Below are 21,299 nucleotides of genomic sequence, written 5' to 3' on the forward strand. Positions count from 1 at the left end.
GGCTAGTGCATGCATAGCCCACTAGACTATAAAATTCTGATCTTGGTATGAAAGGATTTGTTGCATCCCCAAAATTTTTCTCTTTAGGTAGAACAGGTGGGACATATAAAACTAGTCTACAGAAAAACATTTTTTTCTTGTTGATAATTTCAATAAATAACATATTTTGGCCTCCAAACAGAAATCCTAGAATAGAGTTTTCTTGAAGACAACTCTAAAAATAATGGGAAGTATGTCTATTTTTTGGCTTCTGCTGCATATGGTTTTTCTCCTGTGTGCAAAGACTGGGTTTCTTTTGAGGAGAAGGGGAGTGGTGTTACATTTCCTTTCCTATACGTTGTGTCCTTATCCAGCTTTTGCTGAGATAGGCGGAGAAAATGTGTACAGATATTTAGGAACTACATTAATTAAGGCATGTTAAAACAATTGCTAAAACAACACTTCTCCAGTTCTGTTGGGTTTAACTAGCAGGCAGTAAGCATCAAGGCTGTTAACTTTTTTTTTTTAATTTTCTGATTTAACTTTCCCACCAACACTAAGCAGAGGCATTAGTTCCTGGTGGGAATTATGCCCATGACAAGTTTAAGTCTAAACAAACCATATTTTGCTACACTTTTCTGTTTAATTGTGGCAAGAAGTCTCTGTGAGCGAAGCTGTGAGTCTCACCTTGTTTCTGCCAATATAAATGAAAACTAACCAGTGAGACTTTTCTCACACCTAAAACAAGCAAAACAAAAGCCTGGTCTCCTGAAGGTGCAAAAGCAAGCACTGGAAACTTCTGCTCATCTGGAGAACATTTCAGAATATGATGAGCAAGAAAAGTAGGGGCAAAATATTTTGCAGCTGTAGCTACAGCAAGAGCCGCCGCTGCCATTCCTGATTTTTGCTGTCTGTTGAGCTACCGTAAAAAGGCACTATTTTGATTACTGACATCAGGAATATCTTCATCTTGAGACTCATATGAAAGAAAACAAACCACACTTTCAGATAACTGCTTCCCATGTTATTTTAAGCATCTTCCTCTGCTGCTCTCGATTACAATCTCATCACTTCAAGTCTTTGCTGAGCATTTTAGAAGCCGGTGTCGGGGGTTTAAGGTGCTCTAGGCCATACCAGTCCATTTCCTCACAAACACCTCAGAGAAATTGGGAACACTTCCATGGCTCATTGCCATAATGATGACATTCAGTATAAGTTCCTGCTACTGAGGGGTATAGTAAAAACAATATAGCTTATTAAATGTCTATCAAGTTAAGTAATGTTTCTACTCTTTTGAAGTGGGGAAAAATAGAAGGCCAGGAAGATACCTAGCAAGGCCCAATCTGAACTACTGAGGACTGAATCCCTTAAGCACTGGAAGGAATGAGTAATTTATTAATAAAAACTCAGGATACTAATAGCCAGAGTCTGGCTTGAAAATAAGCCTGTCTTCTAGCAATTTATTAAGCGTCTACACATTTGCCATGGTATTCACAGAAACACAGGTTGGCAGCCATTCCTCTTAGGCCCAAATGGTCGGTTACCATTACATCTCACTTTGGCTGAAAGCCCATACTGGACCACAGGACCACATATGTTACTCCTAGCTTGTGCTTGGCTAAACTGTAGTTGTCAACACGGGTGTTCAGATGAAATACACAGAAGGCAAAGTTCTGCAAGATGATGGCAGAACTCTCTCCTCTTTTGCTTGCAATGGAAAATAGTTATTTTTAATCTTGAGCATGTCAATGATCTGGTCTATAGCACTGTGTAGCCTGCAGTAGCCTGTTGTGCCTCAGGAGGAAGAGAGAGCTGGGTGGGGAGGATTCCCCAGGTGGCCTTCCTCCTGGGGATGCTGATCTGACAACCTTTACACCCTAGGGCTGAAGGGGTCATCAGTTAATGATTTATTAACACTTATTTTAGTATGGACCCCTTTGTTAAAAGTTCTGTTTGCTGTCTGGGCAGTTTCTCTCTTAGCTGTGCTGCTGCAAGTTAGTATTTTTGTGGTAGAGGCGGGCAGTAGGCCTTCAGGAGTGTTAAGACAAACTTGCAGAGTGAGCCACAAGTCAAGAAAACTAGAAATCTACAATATACAAAGACATGTGTTTCTTCAACATGTGATCTGTAGCAGGGAAAGCGATCCTGGGGATAAAGAGTTTGTATTCAGACAGTATTCCAGCTGTCCAGACAATGTGTTAGCTGAATAAACCAGAGAGGAAAGACTGTCCTTGAGAACTGCATTTAGGCCCGAGCTCTTTTTAGTGACTGCTTTGGCACAAAATTATCCCAGAAATATAGTTCTTGCATTGTCTCTTGCGAGAGGAAATTATTCTTAGCGAGGTCTTGGCTCCTACTGCTAAGCTGTTTCTGGTTATCAACCGTTTTGATGGAAGCTAGTTTGGTTATATTTCCATTCTGCTCTGTTGTTTATGTTGTTTGTACAGATCTATATTTATCAGATGCAGAAAAGAAACTCAGCCTAGCAATATTTGCTAGTGTTGTAATGTTAATTACATTATGTATGGTGTCTGCAAACTTCCCTTGTGTTCCCTGAATGGTACCATTTTGCTTACAGAACCCCCGGCTACAGATGTGGTTATATAGGCAAAACTACCCTTCTAATGTAAAAATAGTCTCCCTTGCAACAAACTTTCCAATGAGAAAAGCCTTCTTGCCAATGTAAACAATATCTTTGCAACGGGATTACTGCTCTTCTTGCCACAGCGATGAAATTTATAAGTCTTAAGCTGGTCTATAGGAGATGAAATTCTCTGCTGTGAGGTAATTCAGGGCTCTGACCCTCAAGCACGTGTTTACCTAGTGTACCTTTCTGCAGTCCTTTGGCTGTTTCATGTTATGCTGGAGAAGAATGGTGTTACCATGGGCCTTTCATAATCAAGCTAGTGGGACAGCAATTTGTACCACTTTATCTCCTGTCTTTGCTGGTTTACTGATACCCACACATTTTAACCATGTTTGATGGTGTCTTATGGGCTGTCTGTATGTTGATTTAGACAAGACTTTGTAGAAACACCAACTCAGGTTTTTTCCCCTCCCCGTGGAAAAAGAGTGAACAAACACCTGAGTGACTTAAAGAATTTGTGTCATAATTGGAAAAGATACTCTTTAAAAATGTTACTATTAATCTAGTAGTCCTAGCAGAATCATAATTTTTCTTAAGACTCATGTTTCATTACAGTTACCTCTGCTTCTTCAAAGGAATGAATAGTCTTTTCTCTATCCCATTCCAATCAAATAAACTCCTATGCTTTCTGTCTCTCTTTGCCTTCACAGACTGGCCAGTCTGTCACGCACTGCTCTGCTGAGTACCTGCTCAGAGACAGTCTTCCTTTCAGAGGATTAGCAAAGTTGTATGAAATATGGGAACAGCCCAAGAAAGACATCTAGGGATAGCGCGAGAAAGCCCAAGCGACTTTTAGAAAGGTCAACAAAAATATCATCACCTTGGGTGCTGTTATTTTATAAGTAGTCTTTTGTTTAAAATTCAGTCTTTGGAGAAATGCTTGGTGGTTCTGCGCACCTTTCATATGTGAGTCTTAACTCTATGAGTACTGGTTACTTAAAGGATTTACAAACCTTCTACGAGGTGAACGATTTTATAGATGAGAAGCAGAGGCAGAGAGACTGTGGGCAACAAATCAGTGACAGAATCAAGAAAAGAAGTGAGGAACCTGTCTCCTGCACATTCTCCGGGTTTTATTTGTTTGGTTTTTTCCCTATATGGCAAAAATGAATGTTTTAAGTCCCTGCACCTCAGAAAGCACCTGATTCTCTAACTGTACATAAAAATGCTAATTCAGACCAAATGACACAACCCAGTTCATAACTCCCTCTTTTTTTTTTTTTTGTTTTTTCCAAACTTGGATATCCCAGCTCCACATAGAGCTCTTTGGTTAGACACTCTAATTTTGTTGCATGTGTGGGGGATAGTTGTGTGACTTTAATAAATAAAGATTGAAAGTGGAAACCCATTTGCCTTGATAATGCCAGGTAACCATTTAGCCTGAGGGAACAGGGGCTTAAAAAAACAACAAAAAAAACCAAACAAAAAAAACAAACAAAAAAAACAACAAAAAACCACACACCACAAAAACAAAACCCGAAACCCCATGCTAAGATGGTGACAGTGACTCACCAGCTAAGCAGAAATGATGGAGAAGTCAAGGCTGACAGTTAACACTCCCCAGAAAATGACCTTTGCTGCAGTTGTTAGCCCTTGGCTGAGAATAATAAAATAAAAAGCACAGTGATGTGTGCTTTTGTGAAGATGCAGCTGTCGTACTGATGCTTGCAGAGATCCAACATCATGCACAAAAGTGGCAGAGCTGCAAAGCCCTGACTCCAGCGGCAACTCCGTGTGCCAAAGCTTGCAAGATTCAGTGATGCTCCTCCCGCCAGAAAATGTTATTTTGTGGTTTGTAATTTGGCTCCTGGAGATACAGCAGCGTATCCAGATGCTGCTAAAAATATGGTCCTTCATTTTTCTTCTGGCAGGTTAGAGTACTAAAGAATATTTATAAGGTGTGTTTTTTCCTTTCCAGTTAAAATGTGCCACCCTTGAATTAAGAGGACAAGGTGTTTTACCCCGATGCTTAGTTTAGAATAATGTTGAATTTCCATCAGGCCTTGTACAGCTTGCTGAAAGCTTTCCTAAAAATAGGAATTATCTGAGGATTCCTTGCATCAGAGAGCTAATGGGTGGTTGAAAACTTGACATAAGAAATAAACTATAAATATGACATTTTTGTCACAGACCCAGTGATTTTTTTTTTTTTGGCGAAACCTCCTGTTGCCTAGTAGCTAGATAGTTTGCATCTGTTTTACTCCTGCTCTTTCAAAATTACTTGACAAAGCTACTTATTCTCCTTTACGGAAAATAGGTCTCACTGATACAACTTAAATTTCTTTATATTGGTGGGATATATTGATATCCCTCTTCCCACCCAACTGCCAGTCGATGACTGCTAAGAAGAAATTAATCTATTGAGCTAAAACCTGTCAGTAAATTCAGCTCAGTGACGTTTACAGGTAACAGGCCACGAAATCACCACAGGATGATCATGATAAAGACAGAAATGGGTTCTTTAAAGCACTGTTTATTAAAGCTTTTGAAGTTATAGTGCCTTTCGGGTTGATCTCTGAAGGTCTGAATAGTGGTTAGAAATTCAGGAGATTTTTTTTTGGTTCTTCCCCCCCTCAACACCTCAGGGCCTCCTTTGAATCCCATTGTGATCCATAGTATGAAAAAAAAAAAACAAACCTACTTGAAAAACCAGTCTCTAGTGGGACTTTCCAACAGAGATTACTGTGATTAAAAAATAACTTATTGATAATAGTTTATTAGTTTTTTTTCATTTCTCAAGCCGTTTTCTCCGAGCAACCTAAAGCACTTATCTTTGCAATAACCATAATACACGATTTAAGCTGTTATCCTCTAAACTGAATGAGAACGTAGAATTCACTAAGTCAGAGGAGATTTAATTTTTGTTTTGTTGAGGTAGGATTGTTGCGTGTGCGAAAGCTCTCAGTGTTACAAACAGAAGATGATTAGATTCCTGAGGGGCATGGTTAATCTGCAGTTGTATTCATTTGTAAAACAGAAATAAATGTCAAGTCTTGTTACACTAAAAGGGACACAGGGCCTTCATAATGGGACAAAAAATAATAAACCTTGCAGCTTGCTAATAACTTAGTTTGTGTGCTTAAACAAGGCAACAAGGATACTTTTACATGCAGTGCCCCTGTAAGACATTAATGAACTTAGACATACAAAACACTTTATATACTTCTTCTATTGTCAAGTTCTTAAAATTATATATTAGTGAAAGCGATGTGTGAAGTACTAATAAAACATTATACTGAATGTCCCACTGTGCAGTACAAGGCAGGTGACATAATTCACTGATTAATATATTGATATTAGTACATAAAAGAATGCATTTCAGTTCAGGTTGTTCTGAGAATTGTTTTCCCAAGATGAGATTTCTGGTATCTGTCATTTCTTCATCTTACCAGACAAAAATACTTAGTATGATACTTTGCTTTGTTGAAAGGGCTGCCTGGGTTTTGCAGTAAGATGTATTAGATTTTCATCTTTGTTTCTGCTGTGCAAGTTTATGGTGTTCTCTGTTTCTTTAGTATGACCTCTTAGAGAAAGAACCCTAATAAAAAAATAGGTGTTTAACTGCATGATCTGTATTTGAGCCTCTGAAGAAAGGTTAGGAAGGACATGGCAACAGATTGTAGGAGAAAAGAAAATTTCCCAGCCTCTTACTTCGTGTGCAAATCACTTAGTCCTGAGGTATTGAAGGTGCCTTCTAAGATGTGAATGCCTCATCTCAGACCTCCTGGCTTGGATTTTCCCTGGTGCAGAGCATTCAAATGTGTTCTAACTTAGGAAATACTAAGAAATTGGACCTCGGCCCAAATTTTCAAGCAAGACCTCTAATTCAGCAACTGTTTGACAAAGTTTTTTTGAGATATCTGTGCCAGCTTCTCTAAAGTACCGGACACAACACAGCTAAGTGAGAGTGGCGGAGGAGAGGTGGATGCTCTTCTAATGACTGGTGTTCCTGCCTGGTCACCCAAAAAGTGAGACGCAATGTATGTTTGAAAATGAGGACAAAAAACCTAAGCATAGGTAGACTGACTGTAAGTACCTACAATTGTTTGGTTCCCCCCCGCCCCCGGCCTTGAATTTTTGAGATCTGTATCCCAGCCATCTTATTCACTAGCAGCTGATGTTTGGGTTATCCACAAGCAGAAAACTGATCGCACGCTAAATAATTTTCGGAGTGAAATACTAACACAATTGCTTTCAATGGCAAAATTCCCACTGACTTCTGTGTGGGCAGAAATGTGCCTCATGTATTAATTCTGCTTTCGTTTGAGTGCGTTACTGCTTCTCTATTCTACCATCTTAGGCAGTAATTTGTTCCAGCTTTAAATGACCATGGAGAAGCTTTTTACAGCAAATTTAAAGGTTGACTGGGGCTCGGAATTTTAACTCTATGACTTTCCATTACTTCAGCCGTGCTATTATATACAGCATACCATGTGTCTAGAACGAAATGCAACCTACCTAGTGTCGGGTCATACTCCCAGATGAACCGTTTTGTCAGGAAGCGTACAACGAGTGCTGGAGAAACAAAAAGACGCCAGGTGAGATGCACAAGCTACCAACTCAACATCAGCCAACAAGAAGTTTAAAGTTTTCCCAGAAAACTTTTCTGTGTGAATGGGCATGTAGCAGCTCCCCTGAACTGTGAGCGGAATTCAGCTTTGCTTCTTGGGGCAGTCAAGACCTGTCACTGTTTGTGGCCCACTTTACACTTTTGGAGGGGGGAAACAAAATGAAAACAAACCCAAATACTCTTGACAGCATTATTCATTTACCCATGCAACAACGCAGGACAAAGAATAGCAAGAGATTTTCAGTGGTAGTCTCTTTTTTTCACCACTTACATTTTTTTTTTGTCACAATAGCTTCTACTATTAAAAAGCCCAAACAACCCTATTTACAGCGCTACGAGCAGATCACCTTTGAAAAAACCCACTATTTTGGATGCTTTAGATTCCCCATAACCAGTGGAAAAAGGGTTGGCAGTTTTTCAACAAGGATGCTCTGAAGCTTCAAAACTAGGGGTGTTCAAAATAATTTAATTCTTTAAAACTTTCCCTTCACATTTTAAACCTTGGAAGATAAATATATAATTGGCTAAATAGCTTTGTTCTGTATTTTGGCATGCCTTCCTTGCAACAGTTTATCTTCCATGTTTTGCCTACTTGTCACTTGAAGCAATCAGTTATAATATTTTAAACCAATGTTCAACAAATGCTATTAATAAATTTGCAGAAGTAGAAATAATGCTTTAGACTTTGGAGCACCGCATAACTAGTTCTCAGTTTCAGTTTGAGCTAAGATCTTGCTACTTATGTTCTTATATTTATTTTTTTCTATCCCTCCACACCCTATAAAAACAATTCATAAAGGCTTTGTCAGGATATTGATTATGTTATAATTCAAAACCAAGCAGTGCTTTGAATTTCTAGTGGTGTTAACAGAGTCCAACACTGCAAACTATTCAGAATCCTTTCTGCATTTCCAAAATGGAGCTAGAGCTATCACTGCGTTAGCTATGATTGCAGTGATTTCAGCCGGAGGAGAATTTTCCTTGTTGCCAGCCCTACAGGATTGTTCTGTTCTTCCTTCAGTTGCAGACAGACAGTAAAAGGTGACAGCTAAACCCAGTTCTGATCCTTTTCAAAATTAAAGTGATGAGTGCCCCCATCCCAGATTACTGTGCCCAAGAGTGGGACAAGGCAACACTCTGCAGAATAAATATATAAAACAAGCTTTGCTTAATCAGAAGCTATTTTTTAAATACAATCAGAACATTAGTTTTCAGGAAAATTTAACTATGCCTCACACTTGGAAGGGTAGTAATAAGCTGATCCTAAGGAAATGAGATCACTGTGCAAGAAGCAATTTTAAATCGGTGTTATTTTAAGTTTCTATTTTCCTTAGGAAATCCTACTTTTTTTTTTTTTTTTTTTAGCCTTTGCAGAAATGCTCTCCTTAGCCCTCAGAGTGAATGTGGTATTTCTTAGCCAAAGTAACTTTTCAAGTTGTAGTCCTGATGCAGATGTCATTATACTACAAGAAGATGTCTGTGCAGCTTATTTTCCATCCATGATGATGTCTGCACCAGGACTTTTTTCATAGAAACATAGAATAGTTTGGGTTGGAAGGGACCTTTAAAGGTCATCTAGTCCAACCCCACTGCTGCAATGAGCAGGGGCATCTTCAACTAGACCGGGTTGCTCAGAGCCCCGTCCAACCTGACCTCGAGTGTTTCCAGGCATGGGGCATCTGCCACCTCTCTGAGCAACCTGGTCCAGTGTGTCATCAACCTCATTGTAAAAATTTCTTCTTTATATCTGTTCTAAATCTACCCTCTTTTAGTTTAAAACCATTACCCCTCGTCCTATTGCAACAGGCCCTGCTGGAAAGTTTGTCCCCATCTTTCCCGTAGGCCCCCTTTAAGTACTGAAAGGCCACAATAATTTTTACCGGAGCCTTCTCTTCTCCAGGCTGAAAAACCCCAACTCTTTCAGCCTGTCCTCATAGGAGTGGTGTTCTGTCCCTCTGATCATTTTTGCAGCCCTCTTCTGGACTCAGTCCAACAGGTCCACATCTTTCCTGTACTGAGGACTCTAGAGCTGGACGCAGTACTCCAGGTCAGGTCTTGCCAGAATAGAGGGGCAGAATCACCTCCCTCGACTTGCTGGCCATGCTTCTTCTGATGCAGCCCAGGATTCAGTTGGCTTTCTGGGCTGCGAGCACACAGTGCAGGCTCACGTTCAGCTTTTGATCCACCAATTTATCATTTTTATTCCAGTCAGATAGGAATCATTTAACCCAACTTTAGCCATATGAAGAAGTTTTAGCTAAATATCTAGTCTCCCACTATAGTTAGTGGAAAGACAGAGGGGCATTTATAGGATAAAAGTCATCAAGCTTGAGATAATTTGATGACCTTTAATGGTCCCTTCTAACCCAAACCATTCTATGATGTTTCCACTTGTGTTATCTATCTCTAGAAAATGTATTACATGGTTTATTTGTGTGAGAAAACTAGACTAATTCTATAAGATTTATAAAGCCAAAGTAAATTCCCCACATCTTACCTCAGCTGGAATAGTTTAAATGTTTTGATGTTTCAAAAGTTTGGTCATGACTCTTCTCCAATTGCTAGTAATAGGTTCTCTAATTGCTAGTAAAATACACCACATTTTTTTTTTTTTTTTTTCCATTTTGACTGGGGAAATGATGTAGGGTAAAAGTTCTCCTGACATGCTTTCAGAAGACTCCTTACCATCATCTTTTTCAAGAACAGATTTTAAAAATGCCGCCTTCTTTCACAGCCGTACTCTGAGGCAGAAGCAGTGATGTGCTACTTGTGTTGCAGTGCCTTACCCTATGCCTGGACCTGGAGTAGCTAATGAAGAGCAGGAGAAAAAAGGCAGAAGAGAGCTGGGGAGCCTGTCTGACTATTTTCATATTTAAACATGGTCCACTTACTTAGTTATGACAACCTTGTACTTGTAGATGGAAATTGCTGGAGAGGAGGGTCAAAGTGATGAAGGGGACTGGAAGAAAGTCTGTCAAGCACCAGTGTCTGAGAGAGGCGAGGGAGAGAAGCAGCAGCTCTGAAGGAAAAGAGGGAGAAGAGCTGATTTTGGAGGAAGCCCAAATGGAGGTGAGAAGGTGAAAAGCAATAAGAAGGAAAGGTAGAACTGGATTGCAGCAGCTGAGATGAAGCTGGGAGAAGAGGCGTGCAGCTATGTACATGCAATGAAATGGTACAGGCACTGAGTGCTACAGAAGTGAAGAACTAGAGATCAAAGACGTGAGCGCTGGTGAGGAGGGGAAAAAGTAGGTTGTATTCATCTCCAGCAGGGAGGCCTGTATGCAGAAATAACAAACATTCGCATACACAGCTGGGAGATGAAGAAAGGAAAGGAAGGGTGGGAGGTGGCTGCCACGCATAGGCCAGATGGCGCTTAGTCTCCCTCGCTGGCAGGGTCAGCAGGGAGCACAGCAAGCCCAGCGAGTTGCTTGCTTGGCGCTGCCGGTAATAAAGTACTTGCATAAGATTTGCTTGGGCCTGGTGAAGGGAAGAAAATGCCACCTCAGCACAGCCCCAGGTGAGTGGGGAAGTGTCACTTCAGAGCTGTGTGCTCCGTGCCAGTCCTGGTGGCATGCACACTCTGGGCCATGCGGAGCTGCTGTTCCTGCAGGACTGGCTCTGCTCTGCCTTCCTGCTTCTGGCCTGGCCGATTCCCTCAAAATACTCCTGCTCTCCTTCTTGGCGCATCCTATGGAGCTTTTTGTCACAGCCCATCCTACGGAGCTCTTCACTTCCACGCATTTTTACAAGGCTGAAGATTAGCAGCTGCATTTCACAGGTGGAGAACGTGAGATGCTCCTGATCCAGTGTCTGTCCTGCTTATAACTAGTGCAAACTGTGTTGGATGGGAAATGTCTTCACTTTTGCCTCATTAGGGGTGCTTAGCAGAAGAGCCCCTGACATCCAGTTGAGTATTATAAAACAATGTATGTGACTTACTTTGCTATCTGATTTGACTGAAAATAGTCAATGAGAGGAGAGCTGGGGAGGGCATCCAAGCGCTTGGGCTCGGTCAGTCCAGAGGCCAGCTTGCTGGATCTCACCACCTGGCCTAGCAATGATCCCCTTAGAGCAGGGATATTACTGTGGAGCCATTTTGTTTATGTTCAGCTCGCTCTCTGCCAGATTACATCACTTTTTTAGTGAAATGACTTCTGCCAGCAGAAGAATCAGAAGTGAGGACATTAGGAATTCACTACGCTTAGAGCTGTAGCACTCAGATTTCTGCCACTGGCATAAATGATGCTTTGGGTAAAGCAATAAAACTTCTCTGTGTCCTTAGCAATGCTGCATAGAAAGAGTTGAGATGGGCATTACTTCCTTCTCACCTTAGCAAAAGCGTCTGCACCCTGTTTGACCCGTCAGCCTTAATCAGACATGTTTAACTCTAATGCTAAGAATGAGCCAAAAATAACCCAATACACTAAAAAAGTAAAAATAATCCAAACGCTGGGGTTTTATTCAAAATAATATTGAGGTTGAGAATGTCTGAAATGCATTATTTTCTGATTAAATTAGGTGACTAATTCCAATGTTCATATTAAAATGACCATTTCCGGTGCTTAACATCAAGGATGATGAAATGCATTTTGAAGCAGGCAAGATTCGGATCCATGCAGTACCAAACAGGAGTGAATTTCATGGTCCTCCATTGAGACTAGTCCAGGCTCTTCCCTGAACGCTTACTGCTTGTGAAATACAGGAACTTGCAGGCTTGGAAGGAAAGAATCTCCAACAAACTGCAATCTGGATTCCCACTGTGTTTTTCGGAGACATGACCATTACCTAAGGGAATTGATGTAATGTCCCAGCAAAGGAAGAATAGACTCATGTCTCTTTCTGCCTTTCCTTACACCCACACTTCCAAGTCAGCTGTTTTGTACAGGGTTTAAATTAGGGTAGAACTTGGCCCAGGACTTTCATTCACTCATGTTTAAACCTTCTGCCTTAGAAGTTATTCTTGGAGAAGAAACTTGACTATCTGTCAAATACATTTGCAGTATAACTCCACTGAAGACAATGAAGTTCTATCAGGAATTAACTTGGCATATACACTGAGATTATTAACCACATAATTAATCATTTTCTTTGGGACTTGTGTGACTGAGTCCCTTACTCAGCTTTAAAAATCTCAGTCCGTATCTTTTGGAACATTTTTTTTTTTTTGTGGTGTTTTGCGTCTTGCTTTACATCTTTGTTTGGATTTAGTAACATTTAAATGCTTTAGCTAAATTTACAATCTGCCTGAATACATATCTTCATGAATTTGTTATCGTTCCAGCTAATACAAGCTGAACTTTTGGGGGAAGAATGGAAGCAAGGTTTTATATGAAAAACATCCCCCTTCCCCAAAAGCTACAGAGTTCAAAGTTATCCTAAGAAAAATAACGGTTCTCCACAGTGAAATAACTGTATGATGACTCTTTTATGCCATGAGGATTTTCAGCTATAAAAATGATCTGAAAGTAGTCCCATTATTTAACTTATCAACAAGTTCATTCCTGGTGCCATGATGATGTGTCGTCACTAAACCATACTTGGCAGGAGACACCAGCGTGGTTAAACCCAGAGGTTATAATGATCAAAAGGCACTTTCACAAATGAAGCATTTCATTTTTTCAAAACGTGTATTTTTGTTAGGGAGTTCATCCCCCATTCACCCTCTCAGAGGCCCCTCATGTATTCGAATTTCAGTCCCCTTGGAGCATGTGGCGAGCTCCAGCCCGCAGGATGGCGGTGCCACGGCCTCCTGGCATGCGATGTGCTGCCTCCTTAAACAGCTCCGTGCCCAGCTCTGGGAAATAATGGTTTGTTTTAAAGGCACTGCCATGAGAACTTAATTTGCTCCTGAAAGCAGCGGTCATTTGAAGGTGTCTGTCTGTGTGTGTGAGGGGGAAAGTATGAGCTTATAATGCAGAGTGCGTCATGGTACATCACGGATGTAACTGTGCGGTCATTGCTTCTGGCTCTGCATCCGTGGGCCTGGGTTTGACTCAGTTTTGACGGTATCTCCGGCAATCCAGTGATGGGGGGACGTGAGTGGTGGGTGAGACATCAACAGGAGGATGTCTCTGCCTTCCCTTCTTTCTTGCTTTGTTCGCTGTGGTCACTTCTGACGTTGAGACCTAATGTGCTTGTAGTAAACTAGAAGGTAAATTTAATGGAGCAAAATGAGATCGGTGGGGGGAAAGGAAGAACTGTACCAAGTATAAAAACGGTCTGTTTTACACTGACTTGGCTGTCTCAAACTCTGCATATTTTATGCATGTTTTAATCACTGTCTTAAGCAGCGAACTGTTCAGAGAACTTACTGCGTATGCTTGTGCTTTTTTCTGTAACAGCGCGGTGAGGTTCTCCACTGGCTGGCAGTATAAATACAAAAAGTATATATACTTTCATACATAAATATAAATTTAACATAAATATCAAAAGTAGCTGTACTTTTTAATATACTTATATATACTGTATAGCAGTATATATATATGACAGTGTATATAAGCAGCATATATATATATAACAGTATATATATGTGTGTGTGTGTATATATATACTGTATAATAGTAAATACAAACTAGGATTGAACAGTTATGTGAAGAAATGTGTTGCTCTTGCCTTTCAGGAGGTTACGTTGCTTAGTGTAACGTAAGCCTTTTTTCTTCAGTGGTAATGATGTGGGCATCAGTTCTGAGGACCCAAATCTGAACATCAAGAATGGTTCAAATGTCTTTTTGTTCTGGTGGGGTAGAAAGGGACTGGAATACCTGTCTCAAATCTCCATCTCAATCCCCACAGCAGGATAATGGACTCAACCAACATCCCGTGTTCAAGTATTTCTAAAACACTAATGTACTTTCAAATGTAAAAGGAATGAAGTAAAGAATAGCTTGTGCTTTTATCAGAGCATGCACATAAGTTTACTTCTGCCACCGCTGAAAATAAAGGGAGAAATCATTGACTTCGGTGCAATAAAACTAATGCTTGCGGGCGCTCATGAAACGGAAAGGTAAGCCATCCTTTTCCTGACTTGTACAAGGGTAACTGCGCTACCTATGTTCACGCTTATTTCCAGGGTGACTTTTTACCCTGTGCTCTGCTCCCTGTGTGTTCCTGCTCTCTTGCCCACCAACCAGACCATGCGTGGGCTGCCCAGGCTTAGGGGCGCTACCTGCCCAGGCACGGGGTCTTGTGGATGCTCCAGCTCTTCTGCAACATCTAGCTATGCCCGGTCCTGCTTTCGTAGGCTTGCAGCTTTCGCACAAATGGAGTCCAGCGTTAGGCAATTGTCAGTATCTCCCTTCACATGCAGAGATGTCTGGCTCCCAGGTTAGAGGCCAAATTTGCCACTATCGGGGACTGGGGAGAAAGCAACCTTGGCACAGGCGTGTTAGCAGAATGAAGGGCAGTATCCTTATTCAGCACTTGAATACGGAAACTACAGGAGTCGTTTGTCAAAATCTTTGATCATAACCACAACCTAATGTTAACGGCAGGAAGTGTTTCTTGTCTTGCTTCTGGCGTGGTAATTTCACAATAAAAGAACCTCTCCGTATTTTCATCTGGAATAGTCTACTGTGAATTTCACAAAATACACAGTACAGCAGTCACTCATCCCATCACCACTGAACAGGAGGATTTTTGCAGTAATACTCTGCCTATTGCCGTCAGTGCTTGGAGGCATTTTTTTTTTTTTTTACAACGGTTGCTGCATATGGAATAAAAGCAGGAGACTTAATTTATATTATGTTATCCCATTCCATAATATATTGTTCCAATATAAGGTTGTTTATTTCACAGGTCTCCTCTCCTGTAAAAGATAAATGATCAGACTGGTGCGTCTAATGGTTTTGATCATTTTAGGAACGTAGTGTGTAATACCCATACTTCTACCATTTCTCCTTTCTTGACTTCGTTGTATAACTTGTTATGTCGCCCCTTTGTGAAGACTAAACTTTCTGGCGCGCTATTACTAACACACATGGTTTTCCAAAACATAGTTAATGGTTAACACCTCCAGATGTTTGCGTGTCTGAGAGAGAGTATATTTGTGATGGGGCTGTAGAGCAAGTCTTAAGGATGAAATCACACAAATAACTGGTGTTTTTTTAGATGAGTGACACAGGTAAGGATTGAGTTTGCACGCCGTTTTGAAAGACATTGGGCAAAGTAAAGTAGACTAGGTTTCTCAGCATAAAACTTTGACATAATCCCCACCCCCCCCAACTCAAGGTGAAAAATAAGAAAGTTTGATTTCTTGGAGGAAAAAATTGACAAAAAAAAAAAAAAGAAAAAAGAAAATATTTTCAGAAGAAAGAAGGGGTGGAAAGCTTTTTTCTTTAAAAATTCAGTACTACTTTGAGACAATGGCAAGATGACAAAATTTCCAGGGGGCTGTAGCTTTTTGGTATTTTTTTTTCCTTACATTTCTCACAGTGTTGACTTTAAAAAACATCCCACTCTCTTCTTTTGGTCAAATTAGTTTGTAGTCTTTAAAAAGGGAAAAGAAAGAAAGGAAATAAAGGAGGGAATTCTCTAATATTTAGATGGCAGAATGATTTTCTGCTTACTGTCAAAGCATTTTTGTATGAATGAATTTTTGTTGGAAAATGCACTTTGAACAGAAAGGCTAGCTTTTTTTGATTTGTCTTTCAAAGGAAATGCCTGAACACCTCACCATTTGTTTTCAAAGAACCTGTAATTTAGGAAATGCAGATTTAAAACAAACCAACCAACTCGAGCCTCCACTTCAGTCTTTTATTCACTAAAGTGTTATTTTGTCTTGCACTGGAGAAAAGTGGGGGACTAAGTTGTGGGGGGTTTCTTAACCAGAGGCCCCTGTTACGGGGAGATGGCAAAGATGCGCTTTCTTGGCCGTAGCATCCACCAGCTACTCAACTTTGAAGCTAATTTCGCTCTGCTGGTGCTAAGCCTGGCTAAAGGAGCAGGCAACGGGAGTTACCTGAGTGGCACTCCTGGAAGGAAGGGCTGAATGGCCGTTTTGGAGATGCCTTGAGCTGCTCCTAGGGCAGTGTGGAGCTGCTGCCTCATTCCCTGCAAGTGCAGAGGGAGGCGTGTGCACGGAAGGAAGCAGTGGCTAGTGCAGGAGTGGGTATGTGGGGTTTTTTTGTTTTGTTTTGGTTGGTTGTTGGTTTGTTTGCCTCTTTTTTTTTTTTTTTTTTTTTTTTTTTTTTTTTTTTTTTTTTTTAAGGCTCTCCTTGAGCTCCTGCTCTGATCCCTGCTCTCTCTCCCTTCCCATGCTCAGAAGGCAAGAGATGAAGAGGTGGAACTGGAAGAAAGGGGAGAGAAGTGAAGTTGCCTTATTAGAGAAGGTCCACGTGTTCTGGGAGAGTGCGGTCCTCTCCCAGTGGAGAGCGGACCCCTTTCCCTGGGAGCAGCGGAGGGAGCGCAGTCTCATGCCCAAAGGAGATGAAGAAATTTTTCCAACGAAGTGAAAGGCCAGCTCTGTGTGAATCCTTGCTCAAGGTAGGGACTAGTCTACAAGGCCCAGCTGTTCTGCAAGAGCATCCTGCCTGCCAGCAGCAACCTGGCCATAAATCTTTACCCCTGCCTAAGGGGGTGGCTGCTGGTAAGGGGCTCGGCCAACTAAATTGCCTCATGCGAGGGTTAGTGCTTGGTAGTTTGGGGGGGCAGGCTGGTACTTCACCATCCTACTGACTGCTGTTCTTGCCAGGAGCAAAAGACATTTTGTTTCACGTGGTCTGTCCTGGTCTGACAAACCCGTTTGGAAAAGGCGCAGCATGCTCTTTTGATGTTAGGCTGAAGACTTGGTGTAACTATAAATGCTTAAAAATAGGGTTTTACTCAGGCCCTGGTGAGTCAGCCTGAGTGAGAGGATGGTTAGCGTACTGTGAGCAAGGCCACTGGCATTAATGCTGGATCACTGCCTGTATTTGTAACCTTCACGATGGCAAAAAGCACCTCTGTGAAAGTGCCTTGCTGTGCTACTGCTTCACTAAGTCCGTACAGATCAGCACAAATGGTAACTAGAAATGGTATAAAGTGTACCTTCTTCTCTCATTTGCCTCAAACCCAGTGATATAAAGGGATGCAGAGCTCCCTATTTCATTTTGGTAGACAGTGCTGGCTGCTTCTGTGTGGTCAGAGTCTGAACAGACTATCACTCTCTCCTCCTCAGCCTGACTGTAATAATTTTCTCGTCTTATTTTAAGTCCCTGTATACTTTATCAGATGAGACTACAGCTCGCATCAGACGAAAAACAAGCTGTTCCCTGGCTTTTCCTGTGGTATACTTCATTTCTCTTATGTGCACACCCTGGGTTTGGCTCCATGGAAATGTCAGATAACCTGGAAAAACTCTACATGGTGATTACAATCCAGCTGGAGTAGGATATACAGGAAAATCTTGAAAGATCGTATGTCCTGTGCAATTTCCAGCTTTCTGTGACAAAGGAGCTTCATACCAGTCCTATTGACTGACTTGTGGCTCATCAATCAATAGATGCGTGCCTGTACGGTGCCTGTGTCACAGGGAAATGAAGAATTAGGTGAACGCAATACATTGAAAACTGACTCATGGTTTTTTCATGATCCTTTTTTTTTTTGTAAGCCTGATGACATAAGCATTGATAAATGTTACATCTTTTTAATACAGTGCACAATACAACATTTATGGGAACCCATTCTTTCCAAATTGTGCTATTAGCTGATTTTGCATTGCAGCTCCTTGGCTACCTGGAATTTTAAAGGCAGAAGATAAGGAATTGTTTTCTTTCTGACGGGCTCATTGCCAAGTACCTGAACCAGACACCTGGAGAAGTTCCCAGGAGAATGAAGGGAGAAAGGCATGTGAGAACAGATGTATCAGTCAGTGACATGAACCACAATGGTTTCCAGGCTTGTGTGACTAGTTACTAGGAACATAACGTATAATCTCCCAACTGCCTCTAGCATCTCATGGAAAGTAGTGGCAAATATCCCCATGACTGTTTTCATGGTTTATCTATGCTTCCCCCCTCCCCCCCCATCACTCTCCCTCCTTTTCTCTGGTTGTTAAGACATCTGCTCCTGTTACTTGCTTGCCACCTGGAATCTTGAACTTTCGTTTGTACCAGCAGTTGTTTTTTTGGTTTTTTTTACAGCAAACAGCTTTGCCGTTGCACACAGAGAACTAAGAGAGACAGCAGCGGGAGCAGAGTAGCTCTTTAAGAGTCAAAGGTATCATTTCCACAGTAGGGTCTACAACACAAAAGAACAAGAAAAGTAAATGATAGAAAGGCTGTGATCAACAATTGAAGTAAAACGTAAGTTAAATGCTGTGGACCGCATGCTTCCTTCTCACAGAACAAAGGAGTATGTTGCACAGTGCAGAAATGATGAGCTGAAGAAGAATGCTCATTCTGAATAAAGGTTTTCTAACATGCTGTAGAGATGCTCATTTCTAGGGGCAAAAAATTGACCCTAATGGAGGTGGGACCGGTAGCCACCTACTGGCATCTAACAGCGTCACCTGCAGCATCACTTTTCTTTTGTGGAGCAGGCTGGAAGAGCAGGTGTGGGTGGAGAGCAGCTTTTCATAAATCACTAGTGACCAAAGTCTGTTTAAATCTGAAGCCTAACTGGTGACCTGCCTGATCTCACATCGCTGCTCATCCCATACAACTGTTTTCAGTAGGAAGATTAATTCATCCCAGAATCTGGAAGTAATGATTTCCTATCAGAGCTATGGCACACTACGATGGGCAAAGATAAACACCTCTAACTGGTCCAGCAGTACACTAGAGTGTGGTGTGCTGGGCTCCCAGTACTAGTGACAGCATTAAATGAATTTAAACTAATTCATTGTTTTGATAAACAACTATCATCTCCTATCTCTGGCTGCAATTAAGAGTTTCATGAGCACTCATTTGGTGCCTGTAATAACGCAGGGGTTATTATTAGCCTTCTGCTTGGAATTTGGACACACAATCCTGGGAACTGTTCAGAGTAAACTTTTAAAATTAGTGTGTGTGTGGCAGGGGGAGAGCACGATCTAAATTTAAATGGTAAATTTCTGCTCTCAGTTTCAATGCGTAAGGGCATTCAGCTAATACACATCATATGTCTTCAAACAAAATAAAAAACACGGTAGTAGATGACGGGTGCTGTAAAACCTCTGACTTATCTCAAGTCTGAAACTTGGAGGATTTACATGACTTAGTTTATGATGTTCGTCCCAGCTGCCAGGAGACCTGGCCCTGCCTCCTCAGAGTGCAATAGCTACAGGGAGAGTTCTTCTGGTCTCAGCTAGCTTATTAGCTATACTTAGTTAACAGTCCACCAAAAGAGGAAGCTCTGCTACATTTGTTCATGCTGAATAATGAGTTACACCCAAAAAATTCTGAGGTGCTATCTGTGTGAAATTCTCTTGTCCATAGAAATTACGCAGATAGCAAAGATGATAAGTCATATATTCGGGAGTCTTCCAGTCATTATCTCATTCAGTGGTTTATCCAGTTTAAAGTGACCTTAGTGATGGGATGTTCTTCATTCCTTTTACATGAGGCTGCAAACACTAAGTTCCTGTTTGCTCTAGGGGGACGTTAAAGATCCCACGGCAGTTTTGCAAGTGTATTGTGTCGTCTTTCCCTGCTCAGATCCTCTCGTCCATCGTGAGGTTTAGTAGGTACATGCTTCCACAGTGGATCCTTCCAGAGATCCTTCAGGACTAAGGAAGTTTGCAATTATGATGTATTACCTTTTAGTATTTTTCTCAGGCTAGAGTGATAAAACTCTCATTGCTGAGTTTTTTTCTCTTAATGCTTTTTTTTTTTTTAAGAACACTTCCTCAGTTTAACCCCGTGATCTTTTTAGAGTCAGCAGAGAGAATATAAACAATTCCATTTTCCCTGCCAGCATTTGAATAAAGCAATATACATTTATTTTTCCTGTTACTGCCCTGCAGAGTGCCATATATTGACTGCAGCAATCTGAATTTGCTTAGCTGCTCACGATGACATCATATGAGCCATGAGGAAATGCGGCCCTGGGAATCTATGATTTGACAAGGAAGAAAACCTCCAATTACTCATAATGAAGGCGGCTGCAGTGGCCAGGGAGCCAGTCTGAGGCATGGTTTACATTCCGTGCTTCGACATGCTTTTTGTTTGGCTTTGCCCAGAATAATGAGTGATTACATTTTCAAAGCTATTAGCTAGCCCAGCAGGGCAGAGAGGTAGCCAGCATGATGCTCAAAAGCATTTAAATGGCATGGGTCTCTAGGGATGCCCTTCCCCAGTGTTCTCCCATCCATTTCTCCCAACCAAGTCTCTTGTTGTCACCCCCCAGTCTGCAGCTCTCCGAGTTCACCCACCCAGCAGTGCTGCTTCATGTGTTTGTGGGGATGAGCTCTATGCGGAATTAATGAAATTATCCTGATGCAAAAGATGCTCTTTCCCCAAGACTGGTTTTGGTGATGTTGGTTTTGTTTGGTTGGTTTTTTTTTTTGGTTAACCCTGATCATTCCACTGGTCCTGAGAAAGGCGCAGGGCCTCCAACAGCCAAAGTGTCCAAACTCAGAGCACAAGTGGTCTTGTAGGAAAGGTGGGGAATGCTTAAATTGGCTTTGCTGCTGGAGAGAACACACCCTACACCTGGTGGTTTCACGTACACTAGGGCATTTCTAGAAATTTTTTGTGTGACCTATCTTCCTCTTTCAGCCCCCAGGCAGCTTTTGAAAAAATTTGGTCTTGAGTTTCTGTGCGCATTCCTCAGTTTCATCTGGAACCTGGGTGTTACTGCTGGGATAAAGGGATTATCACTGCAGATAGGCTGATGCTGACAAAGCAGAACTGTTTTGGAACCATAAAAAGTGCTTTAATTTGGATGCTGAAACAATGCTTTCACAGATGTGCCTTTAAGGAAAGCATTCATTTTATTTTATTGTTTATTAAAGGCTGCATTTTCAATGAGCTGTGTATAGACAGCAAGAATATTCTATAACCATCGGTTCCTTACTGCTTTTTTAAAAAAAAGGTAAATTTAGCTGGCAATTTAACTCTCCTGATGCAATCTGGCATAGCCTCCCTAGGAGATAAAGATGAGCCTTGTGGTCTCACAAATGGCTCTGCTGCAGGATGGGATGAACTC

The 21,299-nt window shown here is 41.4% G+C and overlaps 1 protein-coding gene across 4 annotated transcripts in view; it reads right to left on the reverse strand.

Moving 5' to 3' along the window:
• Positions 1-21,299, reverse strand: part of RERG (RAS like estrogen regulated growth inhibitor) — a 109,862-nt gene that overhangs the window by 10,389 nt on the left and 78,174 nt on the right. For all 4 annotated transcript variants that reach the window (XM_074585356.1, XM_074585364.1, XM_074585345.1 and 1 more), the window contains exon 3: positions 7,085-7,141. In XM_074585356.1, coding sequence (XP_074441457.1) covers positions 7,085-7,141 — 57 coding nt within the window. The remainder of the gene's footprint in view (positions 1-7,084; positions 7,142-21,299) is intronic.

Source organism: Larus michahellis, chromosome 1 (genome assembly GCF_964199755.1).
Source record: "Larus michahellis chromosome 1, bLarMic1.1, whole genome shotgun sequence".
In the NCBI taxonomy this organism is placed as follows: domain Eukaryota; kingdom Metazoa; phylum Chordata; class Aves; order Charadriiformes; family Laridae; genus Larus; species Larus michahellis.